Raw genomic sequence first — 22,023 nt, 5'->3', positions numbered from 1 at the left:
CTTTACAAAACCTATTAATCTCCTTATGGGAAAGAAAAAGTGGCTCAGTTTATAAATTCTTAATTTTCACAGATAATAATCATCACAAACGAGAATAAAAATCACTGCACAGAATAAATACTTCGAGGAAAATAAAACCAAACATCTGGATAAACTGCTTGTTTTCTAGTATTCCGAAGCTTTCAGAGTTACACACAAGCATAATATTAATCTCTGCAAGATACTCATTAAAATGGATACTTACGCGTAATATGCCGTCTACCCTTTCCAACATTGCCAAAAGGTGTGATTTAGCGCCAATAATGGATAGGCGATGTGATTTCGGTTTTATTTTGTCGTGACGGTTCGCACATGCATCATGATCCCGCACCCTTTCGGGGATGTCGGGACTCCAGCACAAGTAAACCCCAAGTATTTTAAACCACATTTCAGCAAGTTTGGCGGGATCCACGCCAACTCGGAAATGGTCGACAGCATAATACGTAAGTACGTAAGAACGAATATATATTTCTCATTACCAATAAACATGCCATACTTATTTCACAATTCTTTCCCATCCAGCCCCAGATGCAAAGACACTGATTGGGCTTGAGACACGAACCACCGTTCAAACACTGACTGGAACATACGGCTGTGAAAAAATTTTCATATTCATGTTCATCAATATCTTACAATTTATATAAAAACTGAACTTCTATCAGCTAAAGCATCATAACAATAATTAAGGATTACGTTCGCTATGAGTACAGAAGCTTGCTAGTTCTACAAACCTTTCTTGCATTCGTGAGACCAATTTGTGTGCGTCCAACCCGGGCAGCAAGAGTATGAAACCTCCGTATGAGCGATCAATTTCTCTACAACTCGGAAAGCCAACTCGTAGATCACCCTGAGTAATGAAAAAAAAATGACGAAATTGCACTGGTTTATACACAGGGCGTCCCAGAATTTCACCACCAAATTAAGAGAGGTGATAGTACACTTCCAGACAAATATTCCAAGGGAACCTGAAGTCGCAACCAAGCGCGGATCGAGGGGGTAGGGCAATGGGGGTCATCACCCCTTCCAAGAGCCGAACAGTGTGGGGAAATTTGTCTATCTCGTAAAATACGGGATGGTATGACGCACCTACACAATAAGTCGCTTCTCCAACACATCGCCGTGGATCCGCCTGCCTCCGCTTCATTCGCAGCTCAAAGCTCAAGATATCTGCCTTGGCTTCATTCGAAGCTGAAGATATCTGTCTTGACTTCGTTTGCAGCTGAAGATGTCTCCCTCCTCTCCCCATTCACAGCTGAAAATATCTCCCACGTGCGTCAAGAAAATATTTTTTTTATTCTCACACATCCACGGTTTGCATTCCCCATTTTCAGCACCAGTGGCTTAAATTTCATACTAACATGCACAAACCACAGGTCCTGGGTAAAATTTTTCTAACGGAACCCAGAGTCGTAAATGACTTTTCGACTTAAGCCACATTTTTTTTTCTTTCCATTCAAGTCCTATACAGTCCTGGTTTATCGACAAAAAGGGAATTCACTGCGATTTTACTTCTGAAGTGGTGACTGTGTCTGAATCGATCATTGTTGACATTAACTGCTGAATGTAATTTTCGTGCATTCGTGTGTTCATGTGCTACCATATATATATACTCTGAAGACGAAACTGAACAATGAATGTATACGCTATGTGTGCTATTAAATGAAAATTCTTACTCGCTGTGGTACGATTTTTCTTTTTAAAGAAAAAAACCGGCTTGTGCATTTTCGGATACAGCAGAAAGCCAACTTCTGCCGACCACCCAAAGTCCCCACCCTCACCCGACATACTGAACCAGTGCGCGCGAGTGGCGCAGTGGTAAGATTCTCGTCTTCCACCATGGCAGTTGCTGTCAGGCTCCACGTATTCGATCCTGGGGAAGAAAACAGACAAGTTATTTCCTTATCTCGCCTGAGGCGACCACCGATAGACAGCATCTTCATATCTGACCCAATTCGATCGATATTAAATTGTGATATGGCGATATGACCAGAGTTCGTGGAGTGTTGTAAAGTAGTATCCTGCAGCAGTGCTCCTAGGGCCCCAGGACAAAATTTTCAAGTGTTCTCTCTATTAGTGAATTTATAGCGTATTCTCAGCCACCTCGTTGGGCATTTTGCCTATTGTGGCCTCGTATTTGTATTAAACAAAAACTGATAGGAATTGGCCCGGGCACCCATGCTGCAGCCATATCTTATGATTCACTCTTGTCTAGGCCATGCGAACGCCATTTTGCCGCCACAGGGGTTTGAATCTGGATCGTCACTGTGCAAGTCCATCAGGGCGCCCACACAACCGCACTGTGGTAATCTAAGCAACTTGCACCAAAACAGGGAGAAAAACATTCCTAAAGTAACCATGGGAGTAAGAGGGGAAAAGTATCCTCCGCCCCAACCACACACACATTACAAGGAGATCTTAACCTTTTTTTCCTCCGCGACCCAAAACCAACAACAAGATCGGCTTCGCGACCAATGGGATTTTGCTTTTTCGAAATTAGTGAAACCAGTGACGCAATAAGTGCATTTATAACAGAACTGTAGGTGGAATTGTACGACTCATTTTGGGAGCCGCTACGAATCAGTTCTTGTCATGACCCATATTGCTCTAGAACTCCTGGCTGTAAGTGAATTTGAACGACCCGTCTAGGAAGCCCCTGCGAATCCATGAATCCTCAAGAATCCATGGCTGTTAGTGGATTCGTACAACCCATCTCGAATGCCCGTCGAATCAAGTTTGGGTCGTGACCCACAGCTCAAACAATCTCTGGCTGTTATGGGATTTGAACGGCCCATTTCGGAAGCTTCTGCGACCCAAGCTTCAGTCGCGACACATAGGTTAAAAACTCCTGTCTTAAAAAAATGCACGAAATTTTCCTGCCCAATGTTATCGCAAGGTTGCCATATTTTGGCGACTTTTGGAGTAGGGTACTTCACGTATCCCTCGGATAAGTGGATTGCGACCCTAGGTTGGTTGCATAGGAAATTTTTTTTTCTTTGTCTTGACATGTACTTTCATCCCTCTCATTCTGACGGTATAGTTTTGGAACACCCTTGTATGTAGATTATGAAGAATATTTCATGCATTACCTGTATCCGGTGCAATATGCATTACCAGCAGGGTGATCGCATCTTCTGATATAAGTCTGGTAGGATGGTTTGCAGTAAGACTCGGTATGTTTCACTGGTTTCATTACAACTTTATTATGGGTACATACGTGACGACTGAATTGAAAAAAAAAATAGTACATGAAAAGCATATAGTGATACTTTTTTCATGTTGGAAACATAATTTACTGAAAGATATCACAGTATTTGTAAATGGTGACTGGTGGAATCTTAAGGGACTTGATAACATGGCGAAACACTATGGTAGAAATACAGGGTGAGCAAAAAGTCCGTAGAAACTTTAAACATTCATAAAAACCGGAAAAATAACCGAAAAACTGTTTTCTGGGTTTGCACCGCTAAGTCACGGGAATTTTTTTTTAAGACAGGAAAAAAAAAATACTTAAAAAACAGCCAATAGGTGGCACTGAGGTACACAAGTCAAATAAAAGATACGCAAATAACGAACAGAATGCCTCCAAATCGTTTATTACAGCAGTATGTGTTGCACATGACCACCACCACAGGGGGGCAACTCATTGCACGCGAGTCACAAATCCAGCAACGGCAGAGTGCAGCAGGTCCACATACACAGTTTACAACGGTGAACTGGTTGTGGATTAGGAGCGCAAGTTCTTATAACCGTCTCATTTGCACATTTCCACCGAAGTCGATCGTACCAGCACCACCTATCGGCAGTTTTTTTGAGTCCACCCCCCCCCCCCGTCTTAAAAAAAATTCCCGTGACCTAGTGATGCTAAGCCTGCAAAGCGTTTATTTACTTCGGTTATTTTTCCGGTTTTTATTCATTTTTTAAGTTTCTACAGACTTTTTGCCCACCCTGTATCATTGAAAATAGTATTTAACCATTGATTTATTTCAAATTTTTTACGCATTTTTTGATTGTATGTGTTATCCTATGTTAGTAAGATTTTTTGCATATCTGGGATACATAATTTTTTGTAAAATTTGCAAAAAAAAATGCATTAAAAACAGCTTGCGCGCGTAATAAAATACCATGACATCAATGTAATCAAATAAAAATTAATTCACACAAAATAAAAGGAAACTTCAGTTCAAGAAATGAAGCAAAATAATTTAATTGTCTCTATAATTAATTAATAATTAATTATAATTAAATTTTTAAATTTAAAATTCAATTCTAAATAAGACCGAGTCGATGAAATTTCAAACTTTTTGGTTCACAAATTGCGAAACGTAAATTAAATTCAAATTTTGTAACCGTCAAAATAATTTGCGAAAAATGTAACAGCTATTCATTGCGAGTAAAAAACTAAATTGGTTACGTTCATTGTACCGTATTTGTGTACGTACAGTCCCTAAAAATGGCAACTTTTGATGCAATGAAAACTTGCCATTACAGCTATAAGTTGCGAAAACATAGTATAATTTTATATATTTAATATCTCGGTGAGTATTACACAAAAAAATTTGAAATTCTTTGCAAATGACTTTTCGGAGCGGGATCTACATTAGAATAATTGGAACTTTTAGCGCACGGGGACTGTATAAAATGTTTATTTATTTATTTATTTATTCATTTGAAAACTTCTTTTCAGCAAAAGTGTGTTTTTAAAGTCAATGATAAAAGAGATATCTGCTGCATAAACAATTTGGGGCCAGTCTTACCAACAGTAAAAAAATTTTCCAACCAGGTTATTAATAAAAAAAAATTACTGGAAAACAACCAGAATTGATTTTGGTCATTTTGATATAATAGCCTACTATTGAACATTGAAGGACCGAGCACACCCAGCTTCCCATCTCAGAGAGATATCGTAGCTATCCCGAGGGATCGGTGTACCCGGAAAATTAATAATTTATGTGAAAATATATATAACAAACAACGATACACATAGTATACAATAAAGAATCTGGAGTAAAAATTGTGATCATAGCCGTCATCAGTCCGTAATCGTAATAGTCCTTATATAAATAATCAAAGCATAATTTTGTCTTGTATGTGATAGAATCTGGAATTGAGTTTATCCAATCTAGATTATACCAATCTCATCAATCAAACTGTAATAAGATATACATTGAAGTCTATATGGCCGCGGTATATCTCTATTTCATTCACAACCGCCTACTAGTATACAGCAAAATTTTTGAAAAAGACTAGAGAAACAAATAGCAATTAGATGGGTATTTTTTCCAATTAAATAGCCGGAAAAAATTACCTGATCTAATTTGGAAACTAACTAAGTTGGAAACACTGTTTGGGACAGCCTGTATCTCATTACATATAACTTTCTTTGTTGCATCCATTAGTGAGAGATAGAGAGAATCGTGACATCTCAGGCTAGAATATTTCTGTTTTGGGGATGTTTTCTTATCATGAAATTCTGACCCCGGTGCCAAACATGTGTTTTGGGTATTTATTACGTTATCTACGTTACTTATAGATCGCAGACGTACTTAAATGGTCTGGAATGGATTTATAATCAGTTCAATAGACAAACGTATTCATGCTCTTATACCCATTTGGAAATCTTCACAACCTTCCATTATGATAGGAATCGAATTTCTATAAAGGGAGGAAATAAAGTTCGAGGGGGGGGGGGTAGTTTTTGATATTTTTTAAAAGAAAGTAGAGTAAATAATGTAAAACCATAAATATTTCCTGCATTAGTCTTAAAGGGAAATAATGAAAATTCAAAAATCTGGAATCCTTTAATTAGTTCTGAGTTTTAGCAATTGCAAAACTGTTCCTTTCAAAATTCTGAAAATATCTTTTCCGAAAATTCTGAAATCCGAAAAATGATTTCTCTCCAAAATCCGAGAAATTATTTCTTTCTTTACTCTGAAAAATATTTCTTTCACAATTTTTTGAAACTATTTCTTTCATTAATTTCAGCTTAATTGCTTTCATTACTTCCAAATTTTCATCAGCTCTGAAAACTGTTCGTTTAACACTTTTTAAAGTATTTCTCTTTCACATCAGATTCTTATTTTCATATGTTCCGAGAAACTATTTCTTTCATTATTTTTTAAATTATTTCTTTAAATTATTTCTTTAATTAATTTTAATTGTTCTTTAATTAATTTTTAATTGTTTATTTCATTACTTTTTAATCATTTCTTTCATTAATTTTTTTAATTTTTTTTTCATCAATTTTCTAACCATTTCTTTCATTAACTTTTTTAACCATTTCTTTCATCAATTTTTTAAATTATTCCTTACATTAATTTTTAAATTATTTCCTTCATTATTTTTTTAAATTATTTCTTTCATTAATTTTTAATAATTTATTTCATTAATTTTTTAATTAGTTCTTTCATTAATTTTTAATCATTTATTTATGTAATTTTTTAACCATTTCTTTCATTAATTTTTTAAATTATTCCTTACATTAATTTTTTAAATTATTCCTTACATTAATTTTTAAATTATTCCTTACATTAATTTTTTAAATTATTCCTTACATTAATTTTTAAATTATTTTTTTCATTAATTCTATTTTGAGAATGATTCAAAAAGAATACAAAATTTAAGGGATTCAAGGAACATTTGTGACTTTATGAATGAGTTTTAAATTCACATATTTGTGCCACAACATTGCCTTTTTTAAATGAAATAAATTTTACTTTTCGAGCTGATTCATTATAGAATTTCGCCTTACATTCATTCGCTAATCTTAGCAATTGTGCTTGTATAAATAGCTCCGAATAGTGACGATAGTGTCAATGATCTTGAAGATAGTCAACAAAGCAATTCACAAATGTCTTTTCTATAAACATGTCTTTTCTATAAACATGTCTTTTCAATAACATAATATCACAGGAAAAGCTGTCAACTCCATTTATCAGACCTGTCAACATGGCCGGCCCGCCACAGTAAGTAAGATTGCCCAGAATTCATTATCCGTCATTACCGATTGACTTTAATGACTTTATTATGAGAGTAAATATTTCTCACTAGGCGGTCCCTTATGTGCCCAACTCTTATAATTACGCATTTATTTGCGATTCGCGTTCCCAGTTTTATTTATTTTTTCTCCTATTATTTAATGAATTATTTATACTTAACATGTTTCTATCTCAACATGAAGCGATGTCACGTTTGATCTACCTTTTTAATTATATTTGGTCAGATTGTACGTGACGAAATGGCGTTGAGACATCTTTGTTATGTTATGTATGTGTGTGTTTTTTTTTAAAGTAGTAACTGGTGTTACGCGTGTTGTTGTTCTTCTTGGGGCCATCTTGCATAACTTCCTGGAAAAATAAACTGCAGTGGTCAAGAATTCCATCATGTGACTGACCGGTTCTGTGAGAGAATATTTATCTCTCTCTGTCTATTTTTTTTCTCCGAATATTGGAAACTGCATAGAAGTGATTCCCGCCTGTTTTATTATTAATGGCTTCGATTCGGAGAAATAATTAATTTTTGTTTTTACACATCACTTGATACATTTGTATCAGTTGTCGCCCTTGTTAAAAGAATAGCGACCATGGACGATGTCCTTCAAGGTTATGATGACATCAAGAATATGCAGTGCTGCTCCCACTAGAATTTTCATCAAAAGTCACTTGAATGTACATTTTTTTTTTTGGAATTAGGTATTTTGCGTGTCTTGGCGATTAGTTACGAGTCAGTTTTTGACGAGACAAAAATTCAACATAAATTCACAACGCTCTCGCTCCTGTAGCAAGGTTGCATCAATTCCGGCCTCGGAAGCAAAGCCATCTTTTGCAGCATTGGGGGGCTATCTGTGAGCTCTGTAATTTCTAGCTGTTCCCTTTCAAATAAAATTCACTTCTTAAAATAAGTTATTTTCTTTAATTTCACCTGCACAGACTTGTTGTGTCTCTGCGCACAGAATTTAGCTATCTGTGTAGAATGAAAAAATATCATGCTACCTTATACAATGAGGGAATTTTTTCCCGCGTAGCATAAACTCTGTATACACGGAAGCATTCGCATCATTACACATTTTTTCACATTCAACTAGGTATTGTTGTGTGCATTCCATCTTTCGACATTTGTGATCAGCTCCTAGCGGTTACTTAGCGCTTTCAAGGGCTTCCTGTCGGCCGAAATTAACATAACATTGTCAGCGTATAATCCCAGGATGCCCTTTGGTACCATATTTGGCACCATTCGTGAAAATATCGCGTATCATCGGGCCCAAGCTGGAGCCTTGGTTAATTCCTGCGGTTACACGTCTTTTTTCTGATAACGAGTCGCTTATCTAATTAAAGACCAGTCACGAATTTAAATCATAACAGTTGTGATTTTTATTTGATGGGCGGCAGGAGGGATTCATGTTTAATGATGTTTCTGTTTATAATGCGTACTGCACTGTGTAGTTATTTTCTAGAAGGCATGTTTTGGCTTATGAAATTTTTATTTTTACCCGTTTCTTAGTTACTGACAAATAAGACTGAGAAAAACACCTTTTTTTTATGAGGAATAAAATTACAAAATATGAATTTTTAGAGTCTCGGAATGACTGAGAATTCTTCCGTGGCACTAGAATTTTTTTCCTGCCCAGGAAGCAAGCCTTCTTAGCAATTACAGAAATACAAAGGCATCTTGTGAAATCTTAGGAATAGCCAACACCCTACGCATTTATAGACGGTGAAAGCAAGCTTTCTGCTCGTTTTCAGAGATGCGCAAGCTTATTCACAGTACATTATTTCGAAGGGTATAAACGCCTTCTACTCATTTCCAGAGGCGCAATACATACTTCTTACTTATTTCTATTGATTCGCAAGCCTTCTACTAAATTCTAGATTGGAGTGAGGGGGGGGGGTTACACAACAAATACTTCCCACACATTTTTAAGGATTCGCAAAGCCTTCTTCGCATTTCTAAGGATTCGCAAGCCTTCCAATTTTTACGGATGCGCAACACGTTTTTAGAGATAAGACAGTCTTCTAGTTATTTCTAGAAATTCGCAGGGCTTCCATGCATTTTCAAGGGAACGCAGCCATTCAACAGATGCCTCTTGTGTATTTGTAAGAGTTTGCAAGTCTTCTAGTCATTTCCAGGAAAATTCACAAACCTTCTTATTTCTACAGAGACGCAACACATTTCTGAATGCAAACAAATATTCTAGTCATTTCTAGGAATTCGCAAACCCTTCCTAGTCATTTCTAGGGATTCGCAAGTCTTCTGGTCATTTCTAGGGATTCGCAAGTCTTCTGGTCATTTCTAGGGATTCGCAAGTCTTCTGGTCATTTCTAAGGACTTACAAGCATTTCACGCATTTCAAGGGGTACGCAACATAATTCCAGGGTATATTTCTGGATATTCACAATTCTTCTACTCAATTCCAACGATTTGCAAGTCTTCTACCAATTTTTACTGATTCGCAGGTCTTCTACACATTTCTTAGGTAGCAGGCATTCAACAGATCCCTCCTACGCATTTCTAGGGGATTCGAAAGTCTTCTTTTCATTTCTAAGGACTCACAAGCATTCCAAGGGGTACGCAACATATTTCTAGGGTATATTTCTGGAGATTCACAATTCTTCTACTCAATTTCGACGATTTGCAAGTCTTCTATCAATTTTTACTGATTCACAAGTCTTCTATCAATTTTTACTGATTCACAAGTCTTCTATCAATTTTTACTGATTCACAAGTCTTCTATCAATTTTTACTGATTCACAAGTCTTCTACCAATTTTTACTGATTCACAAGTCTTTTACCAATTTTCACTGATTCACAAGTCTTTTACCAATTTTCACTGATTCGCAGGTCTTCTACACATTTCTTATCGTAGCAGACATTCAACAGATGTCATCTACGTATTTCTAGGGGTTCTCAAGCCTTCTACGTATTTATAGGGGTTCGCAAGTTTTCTACGCGTCCCTAGCAAGGCACTCGAAGCAAAAAAAAAAAATTTTTGAGAAACTCATAGTCATAACATAACTATCACTCTACTCAATCTAATATAGTTTGGCTTCCGATCTTTTTCACACCAGTCTCAGATCTATTTTAATTATATTTCACCACAACTGATCAAATCTCGAAAAAAAGGAGATAAGTACAAAAAAGCTTGACCTTGATAATATTCCGAGAATAACGAGGCTTGAAATGGTGAAAAGAAAGCATCTCCCAATTAAACGATATTCACAATTTATCTCATATAAGATATTCCTATCAAAAGACATATCAATACATCTCGTAAAAAGAAATCAATAAACAATATCTTTTGTATAGATAATAAATCACCCAAGCACAAGGATGAATTATTGGCTACAGATACAAAGAAGAAGAAAAAATCACGAAGATAAATTAATCAAAAATAATCAAAAGGAAAAAAGGATCCGAAGGATAATCAATTCTAACAAAAAATGATAAGCAGAAAATAAGCACCTCGGCGTGAAAAATGGTCCAAGAAAATAATGATGGCGGCGGGGTAAAATTACCTTTTGTGTATCTTTACTGTCTCCATGTCTTGGGATATCGATTATAATCAATATCAATTAAATAGAGAAAGGAAAGAATAAAGTATATGTACGTTCATTTATACATCGGAAATCAATTCAAAACGAATGATTATGTAAGAAGAAAGAAAAAATATACCCTACGAGACGCTTTTGACTTGTCTTGACCGTGTCCGGTTCCAGTTGCAATTTTTGGTGGTGGTAATGTGTGGTCTTTTGCTGAGGTAATGATAGTTTGCTGTGACGATGGTGGTCAACTTGGTTCGCGTCGTTACCGGTCGAGTATCCTTCGGCTATGATGACGACCAGCCAGTAGACGGACAGCAAGATTATGTGGGTGTTGAGCTTGTCCATCCCTTTGATATTGATGTTTTTAATTAATCAACTACATTTTGGAATTTTCATGCTGTGAGAGAATGAGTCTGCCATTAGACAATCCAAAAAAAAAAGTTATTCATAATACAAATACAAACGCCACAACAGACAAAATGCCCAATGAGGTGGCTGAAAGAAAGATGCCCATAGAAAATACAGTTGTGGAATATATATCTAAACTAAACCATATCAAGAATACAACAATCCAATAAGAGCAATTAAAAACCAATAATTATGATAAAATATAAATATGCTGCCCATAAAAAATTATGGTTGTGTCATCTCTCTCTCTCTAAGTATAGATAGCTTCTTGATTTATCCCAATGTGTTTGTTCATCGTGTCCCCTTGTCGAAGCAGTTGATTGACGAAGTACTAATAGCTCATGGTCCATTTCATCCATCCTGTTGAAAACTCGAAACACTCAATCAATCCTCCCGACACCTGCGTTCTTGCATACTCAAGAAATCAAGTCTCTCTTCACAGCTTAAGCCCCGTGTGACTTCAAGAGCACGCGTGGCTCTTCTTTGTAACACGCCCCCCCCCCTCCGACTAAGTCAAGTGATAATAACTGGCTTGCATTTGGATAGATTTTATTTTTCGTTAATCACTGGATTTACTTGAATACATTATTCCAGTTTATTGTTTGTCATCTATTGTATAAAACCGAAACTTTCTGTTACAGTTCTTATTATGGTTGATATATGGTTGATTTTAAACCAATGTATTGAATAATAATGACCAACACGTGGCTATGAAACTGTAATTTATTTTTATGCTGCATAGTGGAATAGATTTTATGCAAACAAATACCGGTTACACTGTTTTTTTTTTTTTGGTGTTCATGACAAAAAAAAACCATGTTAATCGAGATTTTGCCACATAAAATTTACACCGGTATGCAGCATAAAATAGATAATTTATGGAATCACAACACATTTTGTCCGTTTTTTTTGCTGCATATCGCTTCAAAACCACCAACTAACTTTACTTTAAAAAATTATAACAAATAGTTTACTTTTTACGTGATAGGTGGCAGCAGAAATCACATTTTTGTGATTTCCCCCACCCTGATATTTCTGTGTAGCAGAGAGAGGTGTGCATAAATATTTTCTTCAATTTTAGAATCAATCGCTGAACTTTTATCCATTTCGGACACTTTATATACTCTACAATAGGATTATATAATATATATAATTTTTGCGGGAAAATATATTTTTCCGTTTTTATGCGAAGCAAGAAGTCCGAGGATGATGTCACTCTCCGCTATCCATACAAAGGTTTTTAACAGCTGGCTGATGCGAGTTTTTTCTGGAGTTTTCCAGAAATCTTACTTGTAGTACAGTAAAACCCCTGTTAACTGTCAGATGCGGTCATCTCTCTTTTACAGCCAAATAATAATTTCCCCTGTGTGTGTGTGTGTGTGTGTGTGTGTCTAATTAAAATATACATTTTGAACCCCTGATTAACAGTTACCAATTTCTTACAGAACAAATTTTTTTGCCCCACCGATGTCCGAAAAAGAGAGGTTTCACTGTATATGAGAACCCATTACCGCACCGAGCTGCTAAATATTAGGATCGTGAAAATATATTGTTCCGGATAATTTTCCACAAGACTTCGATGTTGCAAAACAAGAAGCGGTTCGACGGACAAACACACATTTATTTACAGAACAGCAATTTACACGTATTTACAAGCTAATCAGAGAGCTAACAACTTTCTCGCAAAGTTTAAACGCAACTGACTTCAGCAATAGAGTCTGTCTGTTCGAGTCTCTTTGAGCCTGTCTAGTCTCTCTCAGTCCGCCATCTTGTGAGCGCCACGGTATTTATAACCCGGGTAGAAACTTCGAGAAAAAGAACATTCCGCAACATTCTATTTCACAGTTTCCTAGTCGGCGGCGCTACCGTATGAAGGGGCGGGACTTTCTATATTTTTCTCTACGCGCCCCGCCAGTTCTCCGCCAATCGCATGTCGCTGCGCTTAGACCGAAACCGGTATCGACTGATTTCGACATTTTGAGATCCATCGAACGAATCGTGCCATCTATCGTCGAAAGTTCATAACAATATAAATACGTTGACTACACATTTGCATCATGACCGCCAAAAAAAAAAAGTTTCTCGAGAATTTTCCGAATGTGTGTGTGGATGTGTTTTCTTGCCTGAAGAGCCTAGTGTGATAATACGATGACTGGCCCTGACAACATTTTTTAATGAAACAATGGAGATTTAGGTGACACGCAGCATTCTTCGTCTTTTTATCAAAACTTCAACAGCAAGAGAATTCTGTGAATATCCTTTTTGTTTTAACTTTTTTTTTGTTCTTTCTTCTAAAATTCTAATAGCATTGTGAATATTGACAAAAGATATTGATCAGTGAGATCTGGTGAATTACATTTGAGCCGTTTGTCCCATATTCGTTTCATCTAAGTCATAAAATCCAGCAAGTTTTGTCATTTTAACTGAGCAATATTTTTCATTTGCAAGCCCATTTTCAGAATTGACATGAAACTCCAGGCCAAATTGCGCAGTTTTGTAATTTCTAAAATTATCATTTCAAAATCCCGTTATAGCGAAATCGCGTATAGTAAGACCGCGTAAAGCGAGAAGTTTCTATGAGATTTGTTGTATGTAGAGCCCCGAAAGTTCAGGCAAAACTCCATAAATGCTTTTTTTCTTTTGCCTATTTTCAAACTTTTTTGGTAAAAATGCCTTTGAAATTTTCGTGTCATAAATGCCTATTTTAACATAGTTTTAAATTTATTAGTGAATTTCAGTGGCCATTACCTATAAAACGTGGATATTTTGAGCATTGAGAAAAATTCAAAAGAATTTTTTTTTTTGATTTTCCAACTCTCAGTATTTATTACCATGATAAATATCCAAGTCTATCCACGCTCCATAGGCGGCCATTGACTTGGAAGTCTGGGGGGAGGGGAGCACTATGATGACGATGTCAGTTCATATATGCACATATACATTAGATCAGTCGACTCCTCTCCCCGTGCATCCTTTCCTCCTAAAAGCCCCCATTTAGACGCAAGGGGCCGTTCAAGTATTACGTCGGCATCGATGGGGAGGAGGGGTTTCCGATTTGCTGACTTTCGATGACAAGGGGGGGGGGGTTTGGATGATGCTCACGTCATCAACCACCTTTTATGAAGATATGAAATATTCTTAAAGGCATCTTATTCGGTGCGCCAAAAACGTAAAAAGAACCTATGGATAGTTATTGTTCACCTGAACTAACATTCTACCTATTTAAGCGGCCCGGAAACATTTCCAGAGCACTTGAAGGATCCGTGAAACATTTAGAGATCATTAAAGTGGCTCTGTAGGGGACTCCCTATGTAGCCACTTTAATGACCTCTAAATGTTTCACGGATTGTCCCAAGAGGTCAGCGGTTGACGTTATGGCTCATACAAAGCGGGGTAGGAGCAGATAGAGTTTTGGGGGCCCCATGTTGTTTTGATCTTGTTTTTTTGCACCCTAAATGCACTGCAAACAGCGATGGCTATTTATTAAACATACATATTCAGTTTTCGATTAAATTGACTAGAGTCGCCTTCAGGGGCGTGTGACAGACGCGGTCGCACAGGGCCCCGCGCTTGAAGGACTCTCGCATATGTGGTAATATAAAAGGAAGAAAACGATTATTTTTTTTTTACAAAAATACTACAACATGGCCATGTTTCACCTATTATAGATATGATAATGACTATTTCAAATAATACAACAAATAAACCAGAATTATTCGCAACTCGAGGGAGCCTCACGGATCGTTTTCTCTACCGGCTTCGTGTCTGGACGTCCTCCTTTTTGAAGTCATATCAAGCGTCCTCCTACGTTTTAGAAAATTCACCCTTTTGTTCTCCCTTTCAGGTATCCGATAATTATTTTATTATTCTTGTTTTCTGGGGGAAAATGTTTTTCCCACTGAAACATTTTCCTCTTAATTTACGAGTGTTTGTGCGAGTGCTTTTCCCACGCATGTTTACACGCCTTGACCCCAATCGCCGTCAAAGTTCCCATAACAGAGGAACACAAGTTGCAAGCACAGGGCAGCAAATACCATTCTAATCATGTTCCAGCTTGCTCTAGGATGATTTGTAAAAAAAAAAAAACAATCTGAATAACATCTCTGGAAGAAAAGAAAAGTGCAACATCCATTTTAAGAATACCATCGTTTGCTCGCCAGCATCTAGGGGCCGTTCAAGTATTACGTCATCATCGATGGAGGGAGAGGGGGGGTTGGATAATGCTTACGTCATCAACCACCCTTTATGTAAATATGAAATATTTTTGATGGCATCTTACTCGGTGCGCCGAAGACGAGAAAAACCGTTTGATAGTTTGTGGACACTTGCAGTGACACCCCCCCCCCCTATTGATAAGTGCACTACAGAGCCACTTTGGTGATCTCTAAATTTTGCGCGGATCCAAGTGATCTGGAAATGTGTCCCGGCCGCTTAAGTGCTCTGGAACTGTGCCCCGAATCACTCAAGTGATCCGTAATTGTGTAACATGAGTGATGTAGAACCGCACTGGGAGCCACTTAAGTTCTCTCTAAAACTACGTCACATGTCACTAATGGATCTCTAAATGTGTCACGGATCTGACATAAGATCCGTGTGTGACTTAGTAGGATCTGATTAAGTGTTCTGGAACTGTGCCCCGGGTCATTTAAGTGATCTAAAAATGTGCCACGGGCCGCTTAAATGTTCTGGAATTGTACCACGGAACACTTGAGCGATCTGCAGATGTGCCGCTTAGTTCATTTTTTTACAAAATTAGGTTTGAGGAGGGCAGACCGCATCAGATAACCCCCCCCCTCCCGGGCCATATTTGGTCCGCGGGCCAAGGGCCTTCATGCGATTTATCATTGCATGGCTTAGAAGGTAGGTCGCAATGAATTTATTAAAGATAAATTTTTTGAGTTCTCAGCCTTCAAATAACATTGAAATTAACAGAAATTGATTATGTAATAACATATAAAGGTGCTTTCTTCCAAAATTTCAATTTTAAAAAAAAGATTTTTTCATTAAAAAATAAATTTTTGGTCGTCGGGGGGGGAGGCACTATCCACGTATTTCCCCCCCCCCCACACCGTGTACGTCTCTGATCCCACCAATAGGCGTTAGGGTTCAGAGGGGCAGAACTGATGACGAAATTTTGCTGATGGATCCAAAAATGGCTAAAAATTTGCTTACGTAATACTGGAACGCTCCCCGCAGTGCTGTGTACTAAAGGGAGGGAGGGGAATGTTACGTCTTCCATTCAGAAACAAAGAAAACAGGATGCAAACAACACTCAATGCTGATTCCTAGTGGAGCCATCTGTTGTGAAAAGGGGGGGGGGGTGACGTTAAAAAGGGGTTCGTGCGCAGGCGTCCTCCTTTCTCAGTTTTTGAATCTGGTAACCCTTGTCGAATGTATTAGGATTGATATGCTAAAAATATATCGCTCTTAAAACAATGTTCGCGTGATGGACGTATTTATGAACTTCGAGGAAACAGAAATGCTATTTTTAAGAATGCCAAACTGCCAAACGAAAAACTGCCTTTTGCAGGTAAAACAAAATAAGGCGTTATGGATTAGGAACTATAAGGAAGAATTCGGTAAATGAGGAATTTATTGCAGTTCCCGTCTCTTGTGTTGATTTCACCTTATAGAAAGCTAATTTCTAATTATTCCCATATCCTAGTGGTTCCCAATATGGGGTGCTTTGACCCCCAGGGGTCCACGGACTTTTTTATGGGGGAGGGGGGGGGGGAGTGCACTGCCCAACTGTACAATTGCAAAAATAAAATGCACCAAAGCACAGCTGCAACGTTGGTAGACTGCAGTAATAATATTGTTGATTTTTTTTGACAAAAATTTTATTTGCGGTGACATCTCTCGATAGGAGTATGAAACGTTGTTTTAGTTCTTTTGCAGGCCAGTAGCAGCCAGTGCGGCATTGCTATAAGATCACATTTTACTATTACTGGCTGGATAGAATGTCCTCCATTGTTCGAGAACGTTCTTGCTCACAGATGGCAGTTCTGTAATGCTATAAATGAGGATAGGGTGGGTCCGCGGCAAACATAAATATTTTTTGGGGTCCACGGCAAAAAGTGGGGTAGTCCATAGTAGTCAATTACGATTTTCAGTGGGTCCACGACTGAAAGTATTGATTTGAGAGCCGCTGCTATAGTCTAAGTATAGGCCACTCGAGCCTAAACGCGTAACGAACCTACCAATATGACGTCCTTTTGCGACGGGACGAAGGCGGTCGTTACATCGAGCATCGACTATATAAAGGTAATTTTCATAAATTATAAATTTTATTAATGATTATATTGTATGTAAATGTAAGTATTCTCACATATTTGTCATGTGAGATGACAATGAGTTTTCCTTGAACAAGGGGGCCGTTCAAGTATTAAGTCAGCAAATTTTTAGCCATTTTTGACACCCCCCCCCCGTAACCAAAGTCAGCAAAAATCTGACCCCCTGTCAGCAAAATTTCGTCATCACTGCCCCCTACCTCCCAACGCATATTGGTGGGATCACAGACGTACGCGGGAGGGGGGCATGGGGGGGGGGGGCTCGTGCGGCCCTCCAGACGAAAATTATTTTTTAATGTAAAAAGTATTTTTTTAATTAAAATTTCTAAATGAAATACCTCTATATGTATAATCATAATGTTATAATCAATTTCTGTTAATTTCAATGCTATTCGAAGGAGAAGAAATCAAAATTTCTTTTTAAGAAATTCATCGTGCCCCACCCTTTAAGACATATATGGTAAACCCTTGGCCCGCGGACAAAATGTGCACCTGAAGGTTATCTGATGTGGGGCCCTCCCCCCCCCCCCCACCAAACCTAATTTTGTGAAAACGAACTAAGCGGCACATTCACAGATCACTTAAGTAACCCGCGATACAGTTCCAGAACACTTAAGCGATCCGTGGCACATTTAGAGATCCCTTGAGTGCAGTGGCGTCGGAAGTGTTTTAAACTTGTGGGTGCTCGACTTGATCTTTAGATGGGGGATTTTGTTTTTTAATTAATTGTGGGGGTGCTCATACCGATGCTACAAAGTACTGTGGGTGCCCGAGCACCCACTGCTCCCCCCCCCGGCTCCGACGCCACTGCTTGAGTGACATGTGGCAAAGTTTTAGAGCACTTAAGTGGCCCTCACTGTAGTTCTACATCACTGAAGTTACCACTACGGCACATTCCCTAATTACTTAAGTGATCCGCTGTAAAATTACGGATCATTTGAGTGACGTGTGGCGCAGTTCCAGAGCATTTAAGCGGCCCGGACACATTTCCAGAGCACTTAAGTGGTCCGCACACATTTCCAGAGCACTTGAAGGATCCGCCAAACATTTAGAGATCACTAAAGTGGATCTGTAGGGGACTTATTATTAGGGAGAATGTTAGTTCAGGTGCCCAAAAACTAGCGAAAGGGTTTTTTCGTTTTTGGTCGCACCGAGTATGAGATGCCATTAAGAATATTTCATGTATTCATAAAGGGTGGTTGATGACGTAAGCATCATCCAAACCTGCCCGCCCCCCCACGTCATCAATGCTGACACAATACTTGAATGTGACCCCATATATCTAAGTTCACTGTAATCTCCAGTAGCTTTTTTTTATTACTCGTTATGCTGGTAATATCTCAGCGATTGCTGCAACAATTAGTGATTTTGTCAATTTTAGCAACACTTTTACTCCAACTTTTTGACTTTTTAGTTGGAAAATGAACTTCCTCAGTGTAACTTGCATCACTTGAGCTGTTCCGTTTTGGTACATAAGGCTTTTATGATCATTTTTTAAACATATGGCAATGCTGTTATCAAGCTCTTTCTTTACAGAGAGCCATAGAGCCAAGCACCTGTTTCTCTCTCTCTCTCTCTCTCTCAAACTTTCCTATAGTAACGAGTAACCAAAGGTTTAATAAAACGGTGTTATCTATGGAAGCCAGACGAGACCGAACAAAAATTACGAGATATCCGGAGTGACGACTTATCAGGGTGACAAATTACTAAGGTTTTTTTCTGTATTTAACATTTTTACAAAAATAGTCATCCTTTTAATCATCCTTACTTTATGAAATTTCAATAGGAACCCTCTCTTTTGCGGTCACCACCCCCCCCCCCCTTTTATGGACGATTTTTTTTTATTCCTCCGGTGTCTGCAAAAAAGTGGGTACTGTAATTGACCAAAAAAAATTAATCCTAAGCTTAGGATACCCTAATCCTGGTTTTGTAACGGGACTCCTGAAGCAGGATTGGGCTTAGAGACATGACAAACATTTGGCTGCTATTCGGTATTTAGCCCTTTTGCCGAATATTTAATTCGGCAGAATAATGCTTCGGTATTCGGTCGAATATCTGTGCAAATCTAAGCACACAAACTAATTTTAAAAAGTTACATTAATTGGAATTTTTCCCATAAATTAACAATTTACTGATTATATTTTATTGTGTGTGTTTATACCTTTCCCTTTCTGTGGAAGAGGTTATGTCAGGGTGAATTTCTAAGGGATAAGTGAAACACAAAACTGAAAATAGAATCCTACTGCTATAAGGTGGAAGTGAGCATGAATTACACAAATTCACTAACTGAAGGATGTACTTAGATGAGAAACGTATTGAGAGCTACTAAAAGGGGCTAAGAACATCTATATAGAGAGGGGAAATAAGTCGTAAATTTTATGATGCATTAATACTTGAGTGTAAATAATGGTTAATATGTTCTTAATTAGATGTAAAATTGTACCAAGTGTTAAAAAGAAATTGATTCTGTAAGTGCAGTGATACCTCGGCTAACGAACGCCTCATCTTACGAATTTTCCGGATAACGAAGATTTTTTTTTTCGTGATTTTTCCGCTTCGGCTAACGAATACAAATTCACCTAACGAACATTTTCGACGATATGAATGCACGCACTAACATAAAATAGCTGCCTCGTGAGCTGAATTTCCCACACCAATCATCAACAGAATTACTGTCACTTGGGCACGATTCACTCATGTCCACCACGGGAATATTTTTTTAGATGTATCTCTTTCTGAAATTCTTCGAACCATCTCATATAAAATGAAAAGATTCAGCCAAAATAGAAAATGCATTGGAAAAAAAAAAAGGTATCCTATTTTTTTAGAGCATGCGTTCTTTCAGTGCAAGACTCTTAGCATCAAGCTGAGCATTCTGGGAGATTATCTCCTCCATCTGCATGTATCAGACACAGAAATGAGCTGAGCTAATCACAAATGAATGGGGACACGTATGAACTCGATTGGGTTGTGTCAACACGAGCGTTATATTTATAGCAGACTAAAAAGCTGGTGTTGGTTTCGTGTACATACTGGAAAATAAAAAGATCTTCAGCATCTCTCCATCTTCCTGTATATTATAATTTATACAATTTTGAAGCTGTTCATTTTAGCCTTCAATTAGTTTTTGTCTTTTTTATAGCATTCCTCGGTGTATTAAAAGAATTATCTCAAAATTTCGTTCAGAAGCTGGAACGAATCAAATGATTTTCCATAGAAATCTATGGAAAAATCACTTTTAACGAATCATCTTCGTTAGCCTAGTAGGTACCTCGTTATAATATTAAGATACAATGCATCAAAGTTAAATTTTATTGCCAGTATCATGGAAAAATGAAAACCTTTCAGTTACCACTATTTTAATATTTATTTAAACAATAAATTCCATAATTAAAATTCAATATCAATCATTTGGAATTACTGATAATTTTATTTTCAATTAGAAACAGCAATTTTATTTATAATTTTGATGAATTTGAAGAAAATTGATATTCGGCCGAAACGTTAGCTGAATATTCGGTATTCGGCTATTCGTCCAAATCACTATTCGTCCCATCCCTGGTTGGGCTCAGACCTTGAGTAAAAAAAAGAAACGTGGCGTTCTAAAGTATCTCTGTTTTTCAGTATTTTCTCAGTTATCCCTCGTGGACCCCCCCCCCCCGAAGGGCCCCTAAAATTTTAAGGCTGCCTAAATTTGACCCTATCCTCAAGTAATAGTCGGAGAGCCCCCGCTCACATTAATATAGACGAGAGAGGGAAAAAAAAATCAAATTTCATTAAAAATAGACAATTTATTTACAAAAATATCATTGATATAATAATTAACAATGATTAAATATTGATATAATGTGAAAAAAAATTATTAACAATAAATTAGTTGGAAATAATTTAAATCATAAATGTATCACAATTTAATAAAAAAAAAAACCCTCAAAAATTTAATTATTTAAAAATATCAATATAATAATTATTTTTTTATAGTTTCAATATCATACCTTATAATAATTGAATGCCGATAATCCAAAAGTAATATCAAGAGAAGAAAACAAGAACTTGATGGTCCGTCTTGATGTCGTTCATTATAAAAGACGGAAGGAAAAGTTTTGTCCCTCATAAAAACGCTAGGGATTTTTTTTCCTCTTTAAGTTTAGGGAATTTAATTTCATTTATCCCTGAAGAAAGGGATTATTTTCCCCCCTTTCTCGAAGTAATGATAAATGTCAGGCACATGTCATTGATTCCAAATAGAGATTACACTTGATAAAAAAAAAAAAAACAACCTTGGAATGTGTTTAAGACCTCTCAATCATTGCAATACAAATGATTATTTTTCATTTCTTTCTATCTAACTAAAATCTTCGATTATGATCTAGATAATTATAATTTCTCTTTTAGGAAGAGGGAAAAAGAACCCGATCGATTATATTTTTATTTATTGCCCGATTAATAATGGCTGACAGATATTAGAATGTTATGAGTCTATTAGTTCGGAATATAGAGGTTAATTAAAAATTGAAGGGAATGCAAGCTGATGATTTAATTGCTCGAACATGCTCCGTAATAGATCATGTTCGATGTTATATAATTTCAATCAGAGATGATTATAAGTAATTATGAGAATTGTTTATGATCAATAATATGAATGGGGATGTGATAATCGTTTGGTATTTGATTCACGGGTATGTTTATGGAGCTTTTACCATGACTAGAGCCCGGATTATACGCAAATGAATATGTGCATATTCATCAGC

General features: G+C 37.1%; 1 protein-coding gene across 1 annotated transcript in view; it reads right to left on the bottom strand.

The window, feature by feature from the left end:
• slow (epidermal growth factor-like protein slowdown) overlaps positions 1 to 21,368 on the bottom strand; it is a 42,033-nt gene extending 20,665 nt beyond the window's left edge. The window contains exons 1-5 of the mRNA XM_089234258.1: positions 21,268 to 21,368; positions 10,705 to 10,971; positions 3,126 to 3,260; positions 771 to 886; positions 536 to 631 (exon numbers count right to left, since the gene is read on the bottom strand). Coding sequence (XP_089090384.1) covers positions 536 to 631; positions 771 to 886; positions 3,126 to 3,260; positions 10,705 to 10,919 — 562 coding nt within the window. The 5' untranslated portion in view covers positions 10,920 to 10,971; positions 21,268 to 21,368. The remainder of the gene's footprint in view (positions 1 to 535; positions 632 to 770; positions 887 to 3,125; positions 3,261 to 10,704; positions 10,972 to 21,267) is intronic.
• Positions 21,369 to 22,023: the final 655 nt, after the last annotated feature.

Source organism: Pholcus phalangioides, unplaced genomic scaffold (assembly GCF_987345545.1).
Source record: "Pholcus phalangioides strain wild (caught in Gottingen) unplaced genomic scaffold, Ppha-v1.0 ptg000008l_1, whole genome shotgun sequence".
NCBI lineage: Eukaryota > Metazoa > Arthropoda > Arachnida > Araneae > Pholcidae > Pholcus > Pholcus phalangioides.
The sequence above is the reverse complement of the archived record's forward strand: the minus strand, read 5'-3'. Positions and strand labels throughout refer to the sequence as shown.